This window comes from Aythya marila, assembly GCF_965140915.1.
Source record: "Aythya marila genome assembly, chromosome: 1".
NCBI classification, from domain to species: Eukaryota; Metazoa; Chordata; class Aves; order Anseriformes; family Anatidae; genus Aythya; species Aythya marila.
In genome coordinates this window covers 61,475,474-61,499,097 of record NC_139042.1, presented here as the reverse complement: position 1 = coordinate 61,499,097, position 23,624 = coordinate 61,475,474, and the positions used below count along the sequence as shown (strand labels likewise).

The window sequence follows — 23,624 nt, the reverse complement described above, 5'->3', positions numbered from 1 at the left end:
CTCTAGTAGTTTGTATGTCATCCATCCCAACCTGATGGCACAGAAGCCACTTTGTTTTGTGTTAACAGCTTTGAGCAGTTTTGGTCATACTGGCAATCTCATTGACAGGTACCAATTGCTGTGAGAGTGTTGTAGCTGCTGAGGAATTACCAGAGAAAATAAGGATTTCATATTCTACCAAAACTCCTTCATATCAGTCATATGCTTAAGTGGAAAACTTGATAGCACCTTTCTGAATGAAGATGATGTAAAGAAACCTCAGTATGTTCTAAGCACTGATCCATTGGGTTTGTGTTACCTTTCATCTTAAAATACTCCACTCCAGTGATTTCTACTGTTGATCTGAGTTTGACATAGAAGATACTAACATTTACAATACAATATTCAAGAATTACACACCTTTTTTCAAAACAAATGAGCAGATGTTGGGAATTTTTTCAGTTGCTGGGAAAGCAGCACCATCAAAGATATGTCTGCTGCTAACTAGTCCCATTTTTTATTTGAAGTGTTAAAAAATTTATAGACTACAATGCTGACAGATGTATTCTTTTGAACTCTCTCTTAGTGTGTACTGATTAACAATGCCTAATAGTTCCATTCTCAAAAACATTCAAAATTCATATTCTTTGAAAGCTCCTTTCCCAAATTTCTAACATACTTCAGAAATAAGGCTTTTGTTTCCATTAAGAAAAACTGAGGACATAACTGATTTGAACAAGATCAGAATATGCATAATCTCTCTCTCTCTTTTTTTTTTTCTTTATGTTTGAGTGCTTTGACTTTCTCAAAATTTTTATCTTCATTTAAATTTAAAATAAAACAAGAATTTGTTTTACTTACTCTTCCTGGAGGACCTTGAGGACCTCGATCACCTTTTTCACCCTAAAGGAAAATACAAGTTATGCTTTAAATCCAGATCAGATGTTCTTCACAAAATAATAATAATAATAATAATAACAATAATAGTTTCTTTAGCAAATGAACTCTTTGACACAGATTCACACAAAATCCAAATGCTAAGCACCTGGAATATCATACTAAACAATAATTTGTTAGCAGGTGGAGCTGTACTGCTTTACACTGCATAAAGAGAAACAGGGATTTTTAGAAAAGTACATTTCTTGGCTGAGCAAAGAGATTGTGAAAATAAAGGCTGTGTTAAACAATTCATATAGGAGAACTAAATCAGGGGTACCTAAGCATGTTGACTTTGACTTTTTGTAGTCTCTGAGTGATGACTTTACAATGTAGCAACATAGCAATTTTCATTTAACACTGCTTTACATACATGTGATGTTTCAATACACACATATGAACTGGCCATACGAGCTCATAGCTCCTCACTCTGTAGTGACAAGCACAGGCTCTGACTCACCTTAGCACCAGGTTCCCCAGGCCGTCCCGGAATCCCAAACCCTCCAGGCAAACCCTGAACGTAGAAGACAGTGACACCAAAAAAGACAAACATAGTTGCACATTAGCTCTGACAGCATCCAAGTTTTAAATTAAACTCAACAAGCACAATAATTTTAAATAAATAATTTGGAAGGCTAGAAAATGTCAACCACTTATAATACACAGACAACTCTTTGGTTTTGAATGTAAGAAATAGTATAATTCAGTGAAATACATACAGGTTGTCCTTTTGGTCCTGGCTCGCCATCTTTTCCAGGCTTTCCCTGTAAAACAGCAAGTTCCACTCTGCTTAAGCAGATGGTCACTGGTACACAATTTCTAAATATGATGGGTGAACTACTAGAACAAAATAATCACTACTGTAATGCATTCATTAAGAGTGCCAAAACAGCTGACGGTGTAGAGGGTAAAAAACAAGCAAACTGTGACTGCCTGGTGCTTATACTACTCAACATACTATAAATTATATCCTATCCCACCTAGATTTCTGCATTCAGCACTGGGACCCCCAGCACAAGAAGGACATGAAAAAGATCCACCAGACCAAGGAGGTCAGGAGAATCTTTTTATGTTCTCTCTGATTGGAATTAGCCATATGGTAGTCAAACAATTCCATAAAATGACGATATCAGATCTTAGTATTGACTAATCTTTTGTGCCTTTTCTTAATTTCAGAAGTAGCTGTGATTTCCTTGAAGAGCAATAGTTATATTTAAAAGATCTTTGAAGCTTTGTTCAAAGAACTCTGCAGAACCCGAAAGATTTATTTTTGAACAATGCAAAGATGCTTCCCCAGCCGGCTCCAGGCCAACATTTATCCATCCTTCCAGCTTTCAAACCCTCATTTACTGTAGGAGTAAAAACATATATCTGATAGCAGGGATACTTCCGTCATGCACCTTTACTGATGGGTTGACAGAACACTCAACCTTGAAGTATAGTAGGAAATAAGGAGGAAGATCTCTTTCAGACTGCAATACAATTCAATGCCTATAGCTGTGCTTGGTCATTTTCTAATGGTTTATGATGACCCACAATTTGAGAAACTGTAGATATATTTTCATGTAGAAACTGCTTTTGCTTACCAGCTCAGCTGTGAAAGATACAGCATGGCTCACAGAAATTGTATGGATGAGACTATGATATAGGTCAAACTAGGCAAACGCAACAGACATTGTGGCCTTATGGTCAGGCTAGAAACCAGCAAGTTAACTTTTATCAGTCATCTAATTTTTTTTGCTCCATTCCTGAGTATCTGAAACAAATTCAACACTTGGCTAAAGTCATTTATATAGTGTGATTTGCTTTGCTTTGCTTTTCCTTCTGTTTTGGAATGACCTTACCTTGCTTCAGTTGGTAGTCAATGGGAGTCTTGCCTCTGCCTTCAGCACTGCAGCCACTGTCTTTAGTTACGTGAAAGCATGTTACCTATTAACTTAACTGGACGTTATCACTATCTTGCCTTGTAAACCTGCCCTTGTTGTTTGATATATACCAAATTTAATGTTTCACTAATAGTTACTAAGTTTAATTAGTTTAGGGATGAAATGCAATGACTGTAATCACATTATTGATACTTACCTGTGGACCAGGCGCCCCAGGTTCACCCTTTTCTCCTCTGAAAGCTGAGCCTGGCAATCCCTGGAAGGCAAATACATACCAGATTAATAATACTGCCATATTCAAAAGTAAATTTGCTTTTAGGTATAAAGATATTCAGGGCCATCATTAGATTCTTCAGTATTTTTATTGTAATAAAAAAAATCTACAAATACTTACTGGGGTTCCCTGTTCTCCCTTTTGACCTTGTTCACCCTAATGAAATTATATAAAAAAGGTAGATTAGTAAGGAAAATTTTACCCATAATTCATTTAGGCTGTAAATCATTTACTTCTTCATATCAGACATAGCACATTTAATACTGTTCTCCACTTCAAGAACTATGCCTAATAGTATGACATGCAAAAAGAGGTTAGACAAAACACAAAACATGAATCCATTAAGCTAATTTTTATGCTACTATATATTGCTTAGAGGGTTTAATTCAATAACTGAAAATTAATGATAATTCATTAACACTCATACTCCATGGATGTGATTCTGTAAATGAAAAGTCCAGTGTAAGCTACTTAATTCAAATTTTTATAAAATTTAGGATTTACAATGTTTATCAATTCTGCTTCTTCAGAAAGTCTTCTGCTATTTGTGTTACTTCTGTATGCAATTGTTTATACATTTGTCATCATATTTTTCAGAGAAACTTCCAGAAAGACAATCAAAATGTATTACATAAAGCCAAACAGTTTTGAATAGTTGGCTGTGGATGACTCATTATTTTCTTCTTCCTCTTTTACCGTTAGTTCTAACGACTACATTGTATTGAAGGTTGATCATTTAAGGTCTCACCTTTTCTCCCTTTATGACTTCGCTTCCTTTTTCTTTCGCGTGTGGTGAAGGTCCTGGTGGCCCTGGGGGACCACGGACTCCTTGTTCTCCCTGTCAACACCAAATCCGGGACAGACCATTGAAAACATTACTGAGACCAACTTCAATAAAACAAGTGTGGATCATATTTTTTCATTGTGTGTGCATCCACAACAGAGTAAAAACCATATATGCTTATATAATGCAATATGACTATCTTTCATGGTAAAACACCTCCAAAGAGGATTGATGCATTTCTGCCAGAAAATAACACATATCAATACTATTTATTTTTTGCTAAAGATAAGCCTAAGGTGTCCAGGAAATCTCCACATACTTAGTTCTATTATCAACATTTTTCAAGCAATTCTATGATAAAAAGTTAATCTCAGTGATGTACCACGTCATGAAAAATCCTATCCAGTAGGAATAGTATGCTTAAAAAAAAAAAAAAAAAAAAAAAGCCTATGTAATGATTTACTTATACTCCCAAAGGTCTCTGCCAATGACATACATAAGAAGCTTTTGGAGAAGGGCTCAGACACATTAGCAGTTTACCCAATAACCTATGACTCCAAGCATTTCTTGCCTCCTGAAAATGCAACATAGAGCACTTTATGCATCTTTTTATGATGCATTACCTCTCACCTGATGCTGGCTAAGGGAATAAATGAGATCAGTCACCAAAGGTAATACATGGTAACTCAGCAATGCATCAATGCTGAAACAGTCATGCAGCAGGCAGGAAATCAGTCATCACAGCAAAATCAACAAACAAGGCAAAAATAAGAAAGGTCATTTGCTTGGTACTACTGCAGCAAAGGGCTAGGAGTTGGACAGCATGAAGTCTCACGCTGCACTCTGGGACATTGACCATATTTATGAACAAGCTGGCAGCATTGGCAACTAAGAAAATAACTGCATCACCAGTTGCAGTCACACAGCACCAGCAAGGCTGCAGCTCTCTTCCACTTTAGCAGGTACTGCAGCACAACAGAAGCCCATGTAGAAGGCAAAAGGGTTGATAGAGATGGATCAGTGTTGACACTGTATGTGTTTTGGGCAATTTACTTTGGACTAACCACACTCTCTTCCAACAGGTTCAGCCCTCAGCACTGACTGTAGCATGCTCCTGAAGAACAGCTTCATGTTTAGTTTCATGCTAAAGGAAACCAGATTGCACTCTCTCAAAAATGCTCCTAGTTGAGCCAAAACACAGGGGACAACCGCAAGATCTGACTCAAAATCACACCCTCTATTCATTCTAAAGCAGTGGTACAGACAGGACCTCAAGAGCCCTATCTCAACTAATTCTGACAATTTCAGACAGCATATATCAGAACGAAATTGTTTTCAAATTAATCTCAGGATGAGTCCTAATATGCAGAGTAAATGTTTCCAGATCTCCCTACGATAAACTAAGGCAGTTGGTACTAGTCACAGCTAGAAAACAGGATAACAGTTACAGATAAAAATCTGTAACTGTTTAGGACTTCTGTTCATTTAGCTATGAGTTACAGATTTGATTAACTCAAGTTGCCTAAAACTTACAATGCCTTTGAGCTGATTTTCTTCACAGATTAGTTCCAGAAGTTTATTTAGTTAAAACAAATTGTCTCAAGAATATTTTATGGAAGTTGTTCTCTAATTCTTCAGAAGAGACTTACCTTTTCACCTTTTGGACCCTGAAAGCCCAAACCCATGTAGCCCTGAAAATAAAAATTAAACATAGTAAATTTTCATCAGCAGTAAACATGTGCATACATACACACATATAGAAATATTTTGTACATGGCTAAAGTAAAGAGAGTATGAAAGACAAGATAGGTCTTTTAAATGCACATATTAAATAAACAAATAAATCATGTCCTAAACCTCCAGTTGTCACAGCAATTTGTGAAATATATATATATATAATTAAATTTATTGCATAATTTTAGTGTCATCATGCTCTTTTTTCAACATTTTAGTGTTAAATTTTGGCATTTTAAAATGAGTCCCAATAATCACAGAATGTTGTAATTATTACTGACTTGATCAACTGAGGCAACAGATCTAATTAAAAATAAAATAAATAAATGAAAAAATAAAAAGCTTTCTCTGTGATGCCTCATCAACTTATCCCCAGATTGCAAGAAAACCCACTCCTTTAGGACTATTAGTTTCCAAATTTGGGGGGTAACTGATGTGCCAAATAACTAAACAAACAGATAATCTTTATAATAAAGTCTTACCTTCTCGCCTGGAGGTCCTGGTGGCCCTGGGGGACCCTACAAGACAGTACATTTCAGCAGACATATATAAAGTATGCTAGGCTGAATAATTCCTTATTCTATAATGAGATCAAAAATGCAAATCTCTCCATTAAACCAAGATCTAAAGTATTTTTCTTCTACTGTCTGTAGCTCCCAACTTAGCCTAAATAATAAAATAAACAGAACCTGTCAAAGATCTTTCATCAGAGCTTGCTTTACAGTTAAGAGTGCTGGATCTAATCAGCATGTAGACAGGAGACAGTCACAGAAAATCTGTGGTACTGCACTGCAAAATAACTTCACTAATGACTTTTTTTTCCACAGTTTTGTGCACTACTAACTACATAAATAGACAGTGATAAACATTAATCCTCACCTTTCTTTCATTAAACTTGTTCTTTTTTACATCAACAAGTGCAAGTGCTGACTAAACTGTATGACCATTTTCCTTTAGACCACTTTCAGTTTTCTTCAGAAGGAAAACAGATGCTCACTTAATAGCCAGAAACACTGAGTGGACTTTCGTCAGATGGAAGTAACTGATCCCTATGAACATTACCCGCATCCAGCACAGGAAGAGAAGACATTAGATATCTATTAGATCTGACAACATTTCAGATAGTTAAAATGACTTCAGCATTAGGAATAATATGAATTTGATGCTGTCCTGCTTTCCACAGTGCTTCTTACTCAACTGCCCATAATAATAATCTTAGCATACATTTTGATTTAGATCTGGCTGCTAGGTCTGTAGTTTATGTTCTATAGATTAAGTGTGGGAAGACAGAAAAGGAGGATTAAGTATATTACAACCCCTTTCCCACAAATAAAATCCTCCAAATCCTCCAAGAAGATGACTCTAGGAGCAGTGCTATTGAATAGCTATGTACCTATGCAATCCTACCATGACAGAATCTAGGAGACTAAATACACAGCCTGAAACCACAGGTTGTCTTTCCTAAATCCTAACACCTTGTAGGACTTTCCTGTAGGTGAAGTGCAAATCACCATTACATGTGATTCCATCACAGGAAACTTACTGGTTCGCCTGGAAGCCCTGGTGGCCCCATTGGTCCCTGAAACCCCGCAGTTCCAGGTGGACCCTATAAAAAAAAAAGAAAAGGCATAATTAAAAAGTGATATGTATTTGGCAATTTCATGATATTTATATAATTTTAATTGAAACTCTCTGGTATTCAAACATCATTTAAACTTACAGGTAGTCCAGGTTGGCCAGGAACGCCTTTATCACCTTTTAGCACACTAGGAGGAAAAAGACCAATCACTTCACCTGGATCTCCCTATAACAAAAAATAAAATAAAATAAAATAAAAACAATAGTACTTTAATATCCATTCAAACACATTCAAAAATGTTAAGGTAAGAAGAAAGTTAGAGCTATGTAAAATCTGGAATCATTTGGAAAGTTCCCTTTTAAGAGTCACCTCACTTAACATCTAAGAGATTCCAGTACCAAATCATCATTCATACTCTTATTCTCTGCACTGTAATGTGTAATCAGAAAGATTTTCCCACCAATCTATCACTACTACAGCATTAGTAGACAATGAGAACGTCTGGCCTGGCTATTAATGGAATTGGTAACTTTGCAGTCTCTTCTCCAGAATGAGATCTTAGTCTTAAAACTAATTTTGAAATCAAAGCTCTCCTTTTTCTTTAAAAAATAGATACACTTTGTCTTTCTTATTTTGGAAAACTATTCCAATTGTTACCTGCTTCTTTATGCCTCTTTTTCTGATAGCAAAAGATCCTGTTTTTTTCCTGCATTTTTGTACAACATTGCTATAACTTGAGGGGTGACTTTCTTCCACAAACATTCTCTATGTTAAACTACTTTGAAAAATGAAATGCCAGTATGAAAACAAATGTTGGAAACATAAAACCTATCTAAATCTTTATGCACAACTTTGTGGCCACCACAATACTTATGCAAAGTTAATGATATGTACTATTTTTTCTATTGTGCTTCATAAAATACTTACACTTTAAAGACCTGCATGGAACAACACAAACGTTTAATTGTTATGAACTGGATGTTGTTCCACTGCCTTTATTTAGAAGGACTGCAGAGCAGAGTAGAAAGTGAAGCACATCAGTACAGTTTTTTAGTACTTAACAAAGGACTGCTAGTCTTAGAGGGCGTAGAGCTCATTCTAATTCTTTTCATTAGAAACAGGGTATGATCACATCTAGAGCAAAATGTACCTTCATTCCAGGAGGTCCTGGGGGTCCCTGTGGAAAAAGACATATTTGATGTTATTTTTCCTCAGTATTGCATATTTTACATTTTATAATCTATATAATGCCATATAATTATATCTAAATTTCAAGAATCGGAGTTGAAACAAGTGAAGTGAATGAAGCATGAAGAATCTACTTACTATGCTCCCAGTCAGTCCTGGTAACCCTGGGGGACCTACTGGACCTCTTTCACCCTAAGGAGAACAGAGAAATTGGTTTTGTTTAGGGAACACTTTTGAAGGATGTTTTTATTCCAACACAGAGATGTTGTTATAAACATATGTAAATGTCACCTTTGTTCCATTACATCCTGGAATGCCAGGTGGACCAGGAGGGCCATCTTGTCCAGGAATGCCCTACATAAAAAGGAAGTAAAGAAATTAGCAATCCAGGTCAGACATCACCTGATGTTCGCTTTTGACATTCTTTGTAAAAATACATATACTTCACACGTACAGGAAGGCCTGGGTTTCCTGGAAATCCTGATGGTCCTGGTGGGCCCTGCAATTGACAAAAACATATTGAACTTGGGAAACTGAAATGACAAAACCACAAAACAACAATGACAAGCTGCATGTCTGGTCTCCTTTCCAGTGGGGACAGTAAAAATCAGAGTAAAACTTTCTTTTAAACTCTCTTGGGAAAATAGCCCTAATCTCCAAACCTCCCAACCACAGCATTTTAGCAATTGGTGGCTGAAAGCACTTTTTTATATTTCTGTAATTTTTAAGCAGCAATATGCATTTTATTCAACTGAAACTGCATCGGAACCTTACACAGGCATAATGAAGGAATGCAGAGTTTCTGTCTTCTCACAACCATGGTTCACAATGTGAAATTTACTGTAGACACCTCTTCATAGCAGAGGAGGATGCTAAGTCACTGTAAAGATGCTTTTTCATCTTTCATCAGCCACATCAGTTTGTCAATTTCATTTTTATCATCCAAAAAAAAACAAACAAAAAACAACTGACTTGAAATAACTCTCTCTCCCTGAATAGCTTTCCAGTGTAATGAATCAGGAGTTTGACTTGGCACTTCATTTTCATCCTACCAGTTTATTTATTGTGGAACAGAAAAGATGTATGAGATTCCAGAAGCTCAGATAGCATATTTGCATCTTCCAAAACTTTACCATTGCAAAAGTACAGTCTACGTGCACTGCAAACCATGAATGGATTTGCCAGGAGATGCTAATTTATGTTAACATACAGGATACCATGAACCTCATGGACTGAAATGAGGATTTCTTGATCTATCAGAATACCTCTCTATAATATTCTAGACACTGTGATTGATTTTGTAAATTCTGTGTGCTGCAGGCAAATGGAGAACAAACTGACACAGCATTTTGAAAATCTATGGACAAGAGGGCACAGTTTAAAATGTATCATTGCTCATCAAGTCATTCAAATTCTCTTTCATCAGTACATTACAACATGTGAAAATGCTCAGAATGAGCTTGGCATCTGACAAAACACAAGAAGACACAGCCCTGGCTACTATAATATACTAATTGTGTTTTGTAAGTACCACATTAAACAGAAATTACTACAGGAAGGCGTGTTTAGGGCCTCCCTTAAAACTGAAGAAGTTGGGGGATGAAAGCCCCAGCTTTAATTTGTCTCTACACCCTGTGTAAATTTTTACATATACATGCTTGTGAGTGTGTCAGCATCTCTGCTGGAGCACTTCAAGGAGGTTACATGGTTCACATTCTATTGGAATGAAGCCTCTTGGTAGGTCAGAAGGCTCTCAAAGGAATATTAAAACCAGAGTTGTTGATGCAGTGATAAGTAATGGGGGAAAATGCAAATGGGCAAAATCACTGACTGCACAATGCAGAAAGAACTTCAAAGGCAAGAGCAAAAATCTTGAATTATTGTGCAGCACAAGGGGATGCAGTTGATTAACGCAAAGAAGAGAATAACCCCATCATCCACTTGAAGGCAGCTAGGAAGAGTGAAAGACATATAAACATGAACAGACATATAAACATGAAAGACATATAAAGACATGAAAACATGAAAGACATATAAACATGAAAGACATACAAACATAAACTACAAAAATGTAAGTTAGAACTCACTCTTGTTCCTTTTGTTCCTGGCAGTCCTGGTTCTCCAGTATCACCCTGTAAAGGAAAAGAGATAGCTTTGTCTTTCCTAGGGACAACAATTTAGGGAAATCTGAGTGTTTTAAATATTAAAGCTTAATTCCTACCTTAAGCCCTGGTGGCCCAGGAGGACCTTCAGGTCCTTGCATTCCAGGAAACCCAATCACACCCTGTAGACCCGGTAAGCCTCTTTCTCCCTGTGGAAAGAAGAATAGGCATTAGCAACAACACCACTGAAAATAGTAAGAAGTTAAATGTGACAACCAACATTTCATTCTAGTCTTTGAAAGGAGGATTATTATAAACAAAGAAATATTTTTGTTTGATGACAAGTTGGCACAAGGTGATTGTGGCATGACAGAAAAGCACTATTCATAGCATGTTTATACCCCTAGTAATAGGAAGGCCAGAAAATCTAATACCCCAAGTTAGCAGTCATATTCCTGAAAACTGCAAACATCACTGTTCGGCCACTGGTATATGAAAGGCCAGTACGAATCTTTGTCTTACAAGTCATTCACAACAGCAGATTTTGGACAGCAGGCTTTGTCACTTAGTCTTGAGCTTCAGGGTGGTTCAAAATCAGAGGTGGTTCAAGATACAGGGTCTTTCTGAGAAGCTCAACACAGTGACTGTATCTGTCATCCTTTAGGTTCCTGTTTATAGTCATATGGGATATACATGTTTTCTGCACTCTCCCTATTACTCCAAATGCATTTAAAACACATAAACCTAGAGGCAGAAAATAAAATCCATCCACGCTCTAGATCAATATTGCAGCTGTTACATTCCCAGTGAAACCAAGAGGAACACTGAATAAAGGCTGAAAAAATCTACACATAGGGGAGAGGGTAAAAAAAAATGTATCCATATATCAAAGTCTGAAAACAGCAAATCAAGCAAATTAAAAGCCAAATGTTCCACATAGGAAATAACTAGAGTTGTCTTTTCAAGGTGTAGGGTGAAACAGGGAGAAGCACCTCATGTTATCCAAAAATGTGGTAATATGAATGAATAAAACATTAGTGAGCAACTGAAAAAAATAAAATAAAATAAAAGGAAAAGGTATACAGGTTTGGTCAAGAACTAAAACACATGACATCTGTTTTAGAAACTCAAAAAATAGACCAATTTTCATGGGATACAGACAAGGTAATAAAATCAACAAAGTTCCAAACACACAAAAGGAAGCTACTCAGTTTTCAGTATCTTCAGCAGAACATTGAGAGATGACCGTGCTATTTGTAATTAACAAATGATTTGGTACTGCGAATTTAGGATGGTGAGTAGTTTAGTGAGGAGCAAGAAACTTTTCTCCCATTTGCTCAGGATTACCAGCTACATTCTACTAGCTGGTGGGGGTCATCTGAGGACTGAGCAAATAAGTGAAGAACAACATCTGGAGATTGGAGAGCTCACTCTTCAAGTAGGTAAAACAGATACGTTGCAAGGAAAACATTATGGTAGGCAGTCAGAGGAAGGGGTGAGATGACTCACAGATGTGGCGCTTGTTAGTTTCTGAAGATGATGGAGTTGGCCATGAGGGTAGGCTTTTGTTCAGATGAAGAGAAAAAGAATAGAGGTGACTGATGGGTAAGATGAAAGGGCCAATGATAAAAGTACGAGGAAGTAGAGGGGAAATTAAAGCAAAATAACCACTTAATACAGAGAAGTGACTTTGGTGGAAATAAAGGAGATCTACTGGTACCAGCTCTATTCAGTGTCCCTGCTGAGGCTGCTCCTGCCAGCCTGAGTTTCTACAGGTCTGGTGGAAATGTGATCTTGGCATTTCATTTTATATACTTTATATTTTATATAATTTATATTTTATGTACTTTATATTTCAAGTCTCAAAGAAAAGGACACAGAGATGCACCCAGCACCTACAGCCCCTGCCCCATGGCATGCTAGTGTGAGCAGGGTATCAGCGGTAACAACCAGTCCCACCAAAGCTTGTGCAGCCATTCCTGCACCTTGCTGAGAAGGGGAAGGAGGAAAAATGGAAGGAGTCAGAAAAGGAGCAAGTCTGAAATTTCTGATAGGTCAAATAACATAATAATTTGGTTTTGTAATGCTACTGCAAGGGTTGCTGATGGAGCTGATGTCTGTGCATGCTAAGTGTCCATTCGCCTCTTTGTGGTATGTTTCCTGGACTGGCTGTCATGGCAGTCCTTGCCCATGCAAACTGAGGGACATGGTACTTCTATAAACAAAATATTACTCATTTCTTAAAATTTTCCACTGGGAAAAATTCTTACGTTGCCTCTCCTCTCTTTGCTCCCATGAAAAATAGCATTTTCAATTAAAAAAAGTACTTTGTGAGGCAATCAAACAGTTTTTCCTTGAAGCACCAAAACGGCACAATCTCCTCTATTTACTTCTCAGTATTCATCGTCGTGCTTTGATAATAAAGTTTGCTAGTTACCAAAATCCTGTTGTGTTGTTATTATAAAACACTGCAAAGCAAAGCAAACAACCCAACAGATCAAGAAACATATTTCTAAGTCAGCTGTTAAATGTCCAAAGTCCAAGTTCTGAAGTAATCATTTCAGAACAGTGGACACATTTCTGAACCATGGGCACTCTCCTTCATGACCTGCTGGGAGATCTATTAAGGAGGCAGAAGACACTCAAATACAGGGTTTTCCATCGCTGAAGGAAAGCACAACATGAACAAAACAAGATTTTTCTGACACCTACATAGAAGTATGAGTCATATGTAAGCCAGCTAATACTTTCTACACTCAGGAGCTCTGTCCAGAGGCTTTCAATGCACTTTGAACCACTGTACCCTGCAACACAGGAAAATATTCATTCTGCCATTCTCATGGAAAAATAAAACAGAGGTTTAGAGATTTCGTTTAGTCTAAGGCTCCCTGAAGACTGTTCTGGCACTGTAAAAGGCCCTTTATGTGCCTGTAAATCACTCACTAAGGTAATGACCACTTTGTCTTGCCAAAGACATTAACCTAAGGCTTGACATAAATAAAGCTTGGACTTCCAGGACAATTAGAGCCAGCTCTGCAAAGCTATCTTCAGACTCCCAGGTTGCCCTCTCTGAGGGGTTAAACATAGCTGCAGAAGCAGGTCAGAGACTGTACAGGGACACTTTGAGCCAAGATAGATCCAGGTTTCCCTTGAAACATTGTCTTTTACTGACTTGAACTGTTAGGCCAAGAGGAAGAAAAGTAAATGGCTATTTGTCCAGGGCTTCTGGACACCCAGTCAAGCTGCCAGATGCCCAGAGGCCTGGAGAGCGCAACTCCTGAGTGTGTGGAGGTCTTTCCCATCCCAAATACTGCAGCCTCACAGTTTCTCACACCAGAACTGAGCTCGTGTATTTGCTTGTGATTTGCCAGAGGGAAGTAAATAAATAAATAAATAAATAAATAAATAAATAAATAAAACAAAAACCATAAAGTTTGTTGACAGTCTTGGCTCTGAGGGTGTGAGAACCACAGGACACAGGATCTCACTCTACACACAATTTGCCACCTTAGCATTTTATTCACAGCCACATTCTAGCCACCTTAGCCACTCATGCTAACTGGGGAGCATGCATTTACCCACTGCTTACACTCCTCTCTCTACTTTGCCTTCCCATTTAATGCCACTGCAAAATACTGAATCAGTAGCCCAACCTTCTGCAGTCTCTGGCTAGACAGACAGTGGGACCTTACTTCTCCATGCCATCCATGGAAACTCACAAGAGTTAGGACAACCTTTTCCAGACAGACCCAGTGACAGACCTAGGGGCCTGGTTTCCAGGCCTTTTTTTTACTCCATGTGTCAGGCTGTAAGGAAAGAAGTATCGCTAGCAAACAAAGATCTAACTTCAGTGCTTCAGTGACCCAGACAGTACCAACTCACACTGTACCATGTCTTTTTGGCATCAGTGAAACTGATTACAGGATTACAGTAAAATTCTATCAGTCTCAAAATGTCTACACTGAACAAAAGAATACAGAAACTCTGTCATGAGAATTAGTAAACTCATGTGAATGCTGAGCTCCATGTGTCCTACATTGACTGGGTATTATCCTGCAAAGATCACTGGGGTAGCAACATTTGTACTGCTGCTTTCCTACCCAAAGTGGCTTATTTAGAACTGCAAGCTCAGATGAAGCTATCATGTATTACACCATGCAGTACAGACATATGCGTGTCCTGAGGATGCTTTGCATTGCAAGGAAATACTTGAGCAGCATCCCTTCCTTGCTTGCCTGCCCAGTTCCTTTGTTCATCCGGTGTTCCAGCCAAACATCCCAACAGTGTTTGCACTACATTTATGTTGCAACTCATTAAGCATCCACACTACATAAATTGGCAAGCACTAGATCACTGCTGTTACCCCACTTATTCTTTGCTCAGCACTGAGATTCCTAGCTGCAACGCGTGGAGAGCATGAGACTCTGACTCTAAGTGCTATGTATTGTTCAAGTTCCAATATTCACAGCTGCAAAATCTTGGCAAGTAATATTAAAAGAGCTTCTGCTTCTTACAAATCAATTCATGAGACTCGGAAATTAAAACAGATGTAACCGAGTCATCTGTACCTCCACTGATTCAATGCAAACTGTCAGAAAACACGAAGGAGAATACATTATTCAGCTCACAAAGATGAATATCATGCCTCTCAGCTGCTGTCGAAAATACAGAGATGCTATGTAAAAAGACAGCAAGTGCTCAGTCACTGTTGCACTCATTTGATTAGCAAGATGCCTGTTGAAATCCAGCTTTTGTGAAATTCTTCCAAATGCCTCTGCATTAGATAGTTCAAATTAAAAGCAACTGAATGGACTTTTAAAGAGAGGTGAACCTGTTAAGAGCATAGCTACAGGCGCTGACATTTTTGCTGGCATCCATCCTTCCAAATTAGCCATGAAATACTGTTTCACACATGGAGCAACTGCAGATGGCTGTTGAGGAGAGTCACATGAAGCAAGTAGTTTCAGAAGAGTTATAAATCAAGCGCTGAGGGGGAGGAAACAACCAGAACTACATTATAAATTATTTCCCCTATTATTTCGTCTAGGGACTATTGGGCAGGGAGATGTTAGTCTTGAGAGACTGGTAACACGGATATAAATCAAATGTTTGCAGAGCTGTGGGCTCACACAATGTCTGGGCCCATACATATGCTGTGTTCTCCAGTTCTCCAGAGACCAAATCATGTGGTGAATAACAATGTGCAGAGCTTTCTGGAGGCATTTACGAGATTATCACACAGCCCCTAGCTGGCTTCTCCTGTTTGGTTTGCCTCTGCTGTAGATCATCCCGTGGTAGAGACGGCAGAACAGACATGTGCCTGCCCTTTGGCTGAAAACACGTAACACGGTTTTACGGTGAGATGCTAAAAGGCAGCTGAGCTGGTCTAGTTAGCAAAGTTGGCTCTGCTCCTCTTCCTGCTCCTTTGAAATGGATGTTGCCTCCTGGCCCTTCTTTATAGCATTGATGATTCCCTCCAGCACCGCTGCACCAGACCAGTTCACTAAATTCACACACTTTTCCTTGGTGAGAGAGCTTGCTCCGGCCTCAGTGATCTGAGAAGCCCATCAGGTGTCGAGGTGGCTGCCAAAACTGATGCGAGGATACAGCAACGCAGGGCGGAAAGGCTGCAACAACAACTTCTCACAGCAGCACGGCAGGTTGGATGGAGTTCATCTACCAGAGCTCCTCAGCTGTGCCTTTGCTGCAGGAGGAACTGAGCCCAGAGCCAACAAATGCTTGAACTTGAAGGACAGACATCTTCAGATCAGCATTAATGCCGAGTCCAACATCCGTTCTGAGCTCCAGCTTCCTCTCTCACAAGCACACATGCATCCCTCTTTCCAAAGCTCACGTGCATTGAACTGAAACACTACCAAGGGCATGTATGCCAAAGAAATGCAACAGCTTCAAGATGAAAACTGAGGGTGCAGTTTTCCAAAAAGAGAGAGACAGGGCCTGACAGCTCAGTGTTCTTCCCTATTTTTCTCTTTTCTTAGTGTGATTTTAGAAATAGTCTTAAATGCTGCTTTTGATAGAGATTAATTTGAGGTCCAGGTGTAATTGTTAATGAAAAATGTACCATTCACACGAATCCTGAAGTTCTCATCATGCCTTGATGCTCTGGTGTCTTAAAATCCACAGCAACACACAACAGCCTTGCAGTGACCTACACGGTTTCTAGACAGACTGTCCCAAACCACGTGAGAGGTGAATGCAGGCTCTGTGTTTGTTCCTTCAGCTGATATAACTGCATGCACTCAAGCGAATTGGCTTTGAAGTGTTAGACCTGTAATTACAATACACAGTGGGAGACACTACTGTGGGATCTGAGTAGCGCTCCTGAGTCACTGTGTTTCTCTCCACACTCTTCTAAACACGTTTTACAGAACTGTAATTGGCTCAGGGCTGATTTCATGAAGAAATGGTGGGGAATAGCAAATCCTTAACTAAAAGAGTATTTCTAACCACCAGAGGGAGTACCGGCATCGAATATCTTTCAGGTCTAAAATAAACGTGTACAATAAATATCATCTGTTTGTCCTTAGCTGCACTTACCATTTTCAGTATTTTACTGAAAGTGTGAAGTGGATATCAGTCAAACAGAATTATTGCTATACGCTCACAGCACAAGAGTCCTTAAATGCACTGCGGATGCTTAACATTACAGAATTCCCACGGCACATTCTTCAGTGTGAGAATCTATCTACACTATAGAGATACAGTTCTGAAGCCACACGAGTAACTAGTAAATAATTACACAAACATAACTGTGAAGACATGTAAAGAATCTGTGCAGGAGCTCTGTAAACATCTTGGCTCTCCCAGCAGTTTGGGGGCTGACAGAATGCAGAATGGAAAGAGGGGAAGGGAGAGGAAGAGGGGATGTAAATCAGCAAAATCTGGATTCTTGCACTGCCAGAAAGAATCTGAGAAAACTCACTCATGTGGAAACATGAATCCAGCATGACTAACAGAAGGGGCAGCCATGACTGTTTTGCATCACCTGCACAGCTCCCCAGCCGGGCTGGCTGTGGGCTGGATGAGTCCCCTGGAAAACCTGAGGCATTACAAGGGCTGCTCTAGGCTATATGCAGACACACAAAGAGCTCTCCCAGCAGCTGCTGGTGAACAACACTCTCCAGTCATGCCCTTTTTGTCACGATGCTGGTTCTGCCATTTCCATCTCTCCTTGTCCACTCCCTGGTGCCCTTTACCCATGGGACTCCTTCAGCCCCCAGTTAAACCAGTTCCTGAGCTGTGCTTTGAGGTGGGAACACTGAAAAGCACCCAGTGACAGTGCAAAAGCCAGTGTCACACAGACTTGTATACACAAGTGTGGAAAGTGCACTCTTGTCACCCCGTGATGGCATCTCACACAGCACTAGCTTCTTGCTGGCTTTGCTGTCATTCCTGCTATGCAATTATCTGCTCCCGAGCCTAGTAAATTTGCAGCACCGAAGAACCTGTGCAGAGTGATCCACAGTGAACTCAGAGCTGCAGTAGTGAATCAATCAGTGTAACAATTTGGTTAGAGAGCAGTTCAGGTTGGCAGTTTGAGGGCTGTCTGTGCCTCTGCCTTCCAAATCGGAGAGCATGCTTAGGCGGGAAGTGTATATCAGTGTCGCCTGATGGCTGCAAAGAGCATTCCTCAGGAAGTTGCTAAGTGCTTCCCAAGAGTATAAAAATAGAAATAACGATCTTTGTGTATCCTTTCCTCTACATATCTGTACTGACGTGCTTAGTTTGTCTGCAAATAAAGTGGGTGGGTATGCAGTGTGTCTGAATTTGATTTAGTAGCTGAAGGAGAATTAAAATAAGCCAAGTCAAGTAAAATTAATATTCAGAAGTCGGTCACTGTTACAATCTCAACTTCTACTTAATTAGTGTCAAGCAACTGGTTGCTTATCAGCACTGTACAATTTCAGCTAAACCAGCTGTAAGTAATGGCTCCTCCATACTTAACTTATGTGCTTCATGCAATTCCTCTTCTTGGTCATCTCATAGTTATTTCTCATTTTCCAAATGCTTTTCGGATTTTTCAACAAAGGCGCCTACATTTCACTTTCTAGGACTTGCTGAGCCAGGTTAAACTAAGCTCTCAGTGATTCCTTACATTGTTTGTCTTTGGCGATTGTATATTTTGTGGTGTATTTAACTCCAGTGTAGACAAATGTTGCAGACCCAGAAGTAGGTAGGATGCTGAGAAGGAGTGTATTTCTATTTACACAAAACTATGATTTAGAAGACATGCTTGGTTTGCCTCCATTAAAAAAACAAAAAAACAAAAAAACAAAACAAAAAACAAACAAACAAAAACAAAACAAAACAAAAAAAAAAACAAAAACAAAAAAAACAAAAACAAACAAACAACAAACAAACAAACAAACACTTTAATTCATGACCCCTAATTTCACCATTTCATAAGCTAGGAGTAGTCTACCTCAACACATGATGGAGGGCATGGTATGACAAGAGTATGAAGGCAAGAATAACAGAGAGCAGAAGCCAACAGACAGCGTGTGAGCTTCATTTGCTAACTGTGGAAGTCTGCCTGAACAGTGTTTGGCAGTTTAACACCAACACATGTGTTTCACTGTCTTCATGTTTAAACATTTATTGATTTTTGTAAAAGACACATCCCATGATGCTTCAGGAGGAAGTCACAAAAACCTGTCACCGAAGGTGTACATGGTGTATTTCCAAAACTTTAAATAAAAATAAAATCAAACTTGGCTCAAGGAGTCCTTTTCCAAAAGTTAGAATCACCCTAGGGAACAGAACAACCTCAAAAAGCCTCAAGAGAAGCGGATGTGGGAAGGAAAAATGTATATGCAGTGTTAAAAGAAAAAAAAAAAAAAAAAAGGAAATTCTATCACCTGGAGACAGGTTGAATCAAAAGGGTGCTATATTTCCCACCCCTTCTAATCATCTGTTGAACTCATTACTTCTGAGTAACTCTTCCTTTGTTTTATTGCACATTGTGTTAAGTCACTTCCACTGTTGAAGGTCCATGAAAATAAGGGGTAAAAATGCTCCACACCCTTCCTTCTTCATTAGTGAAAATTATTTAGCATTTGTTTGCATTTGGCATTGTTTAAAGGCTCACATTTAAAGATGAAACAGCAGAAAAAAAAAAAAAAAAGGTTTGAACTTTTCAGGTTTTTCTAATTTATTTTTGTTCACATCCTAGACCTGGAATGAAATGTTCACATCCTAGACCTGGAATGAAATTTGACGTTGTTACATGCGAGTTTTATTCTCTTGCCAAAGGTTTGACATGGACATATTTACAGAAAATAATCTCTTCCATAAATAGTAAAAACATGGGCAGCTGGTCCTAGACAGTACAGACTGCAATAAAGTTCTCATAATGAAGTAGCTCATATCTTAAAGAGTACATGACAGACAGTGCTATTCTAGACAGTGCTATTCTAGCTACTTTTTTTTGGTTAGGTTTGAAATGGCATTTCAAAAGTTTTAAACATTTTACAAGTTGCATAGAAGTAAGATATCTTTCCAAAAAAGCTGGAGGAAATATTCTGGCTTCTGAGTTTTTATCACAAAAAGACCACAAGGCAGATAACACTATACCTCAAAGTGTAATGCAATGTTTCTTCAATTTAACCTGTAGCCTCTTGACTCAACCAGAAGCATTAGAGAACAGACAGCACAATATAATTTCTGTAGCACCTTCAGCATAATGCAACCTAAACCAATTAAGTTATCAAAGATGCAATAATCGCTAACAAATATATAAAACAGATATTTTCCTTATTTTGACACTATGGAGGTCATAAGCATAATCAATCAGTTGTTACTTGCCAGTGAATGCCAACCAGAAATTGCTGTACTGCTTAGGTGTCTTAAAGGTTGTCTTTTTGACAAAAAAAAAAAAAAAAAAAAGGCTGATGTCAGAAAAAAAAAAGGCAGCATGTCAGAAAACTTAAAAACCTGCGATGTACGACTGCTGCCACCCAGAGGAACTCACAGGAAAACAGCCACTGGAGCAAGGAATCTGTCCTGGTGAGAGCTGGTCCGAGACTGTGACTCAAATGGACCAGCTCTTCCCCTTTGGTACCACTCACAGTGGCAACGCTGATGCTCACTGCTCTTTCCCCTAATCTGATTGTACCCAGTGACAGGCAGGGCAGAATGAAAGTTTTTCTGCCTGAGGCTTGTACTTTGCATAGCTTTAGAGACTTTCACTTTTCCACTATCCTTTCTCTTTTTTTTTTTTTTTTTTTTCTGAGGTAAAAAGCATACCTCAACTCCCATGCCTTGGTACTGGTGTAAATACATTGCACTTGATACCTAGAACATCCTAAAGAATTCCCTTCATAAGAGTTTTGCCAAGGCTGTGTGTCCCCCCGTTGGATTGCCATCTTCCATCTCCGTAGCAGACAGAAAAGAAATCTGAGTTGCAGATTTGTAATTGCATCCTTAATTCACAAATGCCATTAAAGGTGCTGCATACAGCTGGCAGCAGCACTTCTGGGCAACAATGACTTCTCTCTTCACTGCTATCCTATACAAGCCCTCGGTATTCTTTCATTTTTTCAAATAACTCCTGACTTCAGAATCAGGAGTGCACTTAAGTGCACTTAAGACTCCACTCCTGCCCTACTGTCCCTATGCTCCCTTCCTGCTACTTACAAACTGCATTTGTTTTGCAGTTCTGCTGCCTTTCAGCCTTCTCTTGGCAGTTGATCAAACTGTTCCAGCAAAAGCCCCAAAGCTTTAACTATCCACCAACTACTTTTTTTTTTTTTTTTTCATAAGTTTATAGTCAGCAACAGCATCAAATGAGGAAAGAGTGAGAAGACATCCAGTTTGATGTCAGTGTCTGTGCTCACTCACTTGGTCAACTCAGTATTTACTTTAACTGTACATGGTGATCTTTGACACAAGCCTCAGTGAGAATTATTTTTGTTGGCATATCAAAACATTTAAAAATGTTCCAGCTGAACTTTAGTGGAAGCTGCCACATGCCTTCTTTAAGAGCTACAAAATTTATGGGTAGGTTTTACCATTCTAGTTACTCTTGAAATATTCTAAGGAATAGAAATATGATTTTCCAGACAAGAATCTGAGTTGCTTTCCCCTTGGCTTCACCTTAACTTTGTTTTTCTTCTGATAGTAAGATGATATATAAGAAGACTTTACCCGTCACTGAAAGCTAATAATTATTTTCATAATTTAAGTTAACTTTCTTTCCTGTTTTGTCTATAACTCAATTTACTCATTGCTCTGTGAACTTTCTCAGTTTACCTGAAAGAAAATTTAAATCGTTTTAGCATCTCTTGAAAATGCTTTCTCAGCTGTCCTTGCTCCCTCTGTGACATGAGCTTCTTCTGTGGTTAAACTAAAGAGGTTCTTCAGCTGGTTAGGAATTTGTTTGGGTGATAAAGTACCTTATTATCACCTTTTTAGCAGCTACTTCAAATTTCCTCTTTGGACATTCCACTTTCATGACGTTTCCTACTGCTCTATCTCCTTTGAAGCATATATGGCTACAAGTTTTGCTATTGCTCCTGATGGAAGTGTTTTTTTTTTAGTGTTTTGTTTGAAATTTGTCTTGATACCCTTTCTCAATAAAACCCAAACTTGAAGAGAATTTAGATCTCCTTTTCTTTAAACCATATGGCTGGCTGTTTCCAATGACTAATCTAAATTATGACCTCTCACTGAAAACGTAGCTCTATAATCTGAAGTAGGAGGTGGCTGAGCTAATAGAACCAAACAATTAACTACCACCAGTACAAGATAAAATAAACCACAAAACCAACCAAACCACTTCTTGCTCTTGGCCAGGAAGACCAGCAAGTGACTTAAGGAGATTACTGTGGTTCCCTAGTAACAATTATACATACAAGATTGCTTGTTGTAAATACTGCTACAGAGAAAATGTAGGCAGAGATATATTAAATGATCCAAGATTAGATGTATCAAGTATGATTAAATTCTTGTGTGGGAACTGACATATCACAGAGCCGCCAATTATACTGGCTGGCTTGGTCTAAGATCCCCAGTAAACACAATATAAATTGAATGGAAGAATGATTTAAAGAAGCCTGAGGGGTAAACTACAAAATGCAGCTACTGCTGCTCCCCAGACGTTTGCTGTCCCAGGCCCACAAAATGCTGTCCGCATGATGGAGTATTCGTGTTATGGGCTATTTTACGAATATACAGAAACCAGAAGCAGACTGCAGGTGTAGTCACATATAACCAGATAGTAAAAAACACCTGCATACCGATACAAAAGTTTTAGTAATCCCTGTGCTGTCAGTAGACACTAAAAGCATGACTCTTTTTGCGCGGACAAAATTTAAAATTTAGGATGATTCCAAACTACACATGGATATTGCAGAGGCACTGGGTGGCTCTGCTTTCAGAACATGTGGCTTTCAGAGAAGTGCAGACTTTATAGGTCTTTTCTGAACTTACTTTGACATCCCATTTAGGAAACTTTACTGACTTCTTTGGAGGCTTACATGATTCAGATCAAGATAAAGCCCTGTAATCCTTTAAGAAACCAGAATGAAGACATACACTAACAACAGTTGTACTAATGTAAAATCAAATACTGTGAGGCTATAGAGTATGCTTTATTTCATGATGAAATGCCTGAGATTATTCTACCAACATCTTCACAAGCACAGATATGCATCTCGCAACAGCTGTTGAAAAAGTTATATTATGCCAGCTGAAATATTACTGTGTGAAAACCTTTAGAAGTTGTCTCTGAAAACTAAATATGAACACAGCCTGCCACACAGTATTACTGGGATATATGCTTTTATAGCACTATTTCCATAGAGATAAAATCATCAGGTAATCTACTAATCTATACACCTCAATATAGAAAACTTTGCCAGAGAAATTCAGTCCCATTTGGGCACATGGTACAAATGCTTCCTAGTAACTATTTCAAACAAAGAAAATCTGATGAATCCAGATGCCACTTAAAAGTTTGGCCTGCAAACTGGGAAACTGTACTTATCAATACTTATCATATCTCACTCAGTATTATTCAGTCTTTTGACAGCTTGTTCTTTTCAAGAATAGCAGTTTTGTTTGTGGGCTCTCTTTATGAAATATAGATGTTCTTTTTCCTTGATTTGAACTAAAAAGATTATTTTTCTCTGAGAAAGGGTAA

General features: G+C 38.5%; 1 protein-coding gene across 1 annotated transcript in view; it reads right to left on the bottom strand.

Moving 5' to 3' along the window:
• Window positions 1-23,624, bottom strand: part of COL4A1 (collagen type IV alpha 1 chain) — a 126,208-nt gene that overhangs the window by 42,632 nt on the left and 59,952 nt on the right. The window contains exons 3-18 of the mRNA XM_082783080.1: window positions 10,582-10,671; window positions 10,448-10,492; window positions 8,815-8,859; window positions 8,652-8,714; window positions 8,499-8,552; window positions 8,323-8,349; window positions 7,314-7,397; window positions 7,137-7,199; window positions 6,076-6,111; window positions 5,509-5,550; window positions 3,824-3,913; window positions 3,196-3,231; window positions 2,998-3,057; window positions 1,635-1,679; window positions 1,376-1,429; window positions 841-882 (exon numbers count right to left, since the gene is read on the bottom strand). Coding sequence (XP_082639206.1) covers window positions 841-882; window positions 1,376-1,429; window positions 1,635-1,679; window positions 2,998-3,057; window positions 3,196-3,231; window positions 3,824-3,913; window positions 5,509-5,550; window positions 6,076-6,111; window positions 7,137-7,199; window positions 7,314-7,397; window positions 8,323-8,349; window positions 8,499-8,552; window positions 8,652-8,714; window positions 8,815-8,859; window positions 10,448-10,492; window positions 10,582-10,671 — 876 coding nt within the window. The remainder of the gene's footprint in view (window positions 1-840; window positions 883-1,375; window positions 1,430-1,634; window positions 1,680-2,997; window positions 3,058-3,195; window positions 3,232-3,823; window positions 3,914-5,508; window positions 5,551-6,075; window positions 6,112-7,136; window positions 7,200-7,313; window positions 7,398-8,322; window positions 8,350-8,498; window positions 8,553-8,651; window positions 8,715-8,814; window positions 8,860-10,447; window positions 10,493-10,581; window positions 10,672-23,624) is intronic.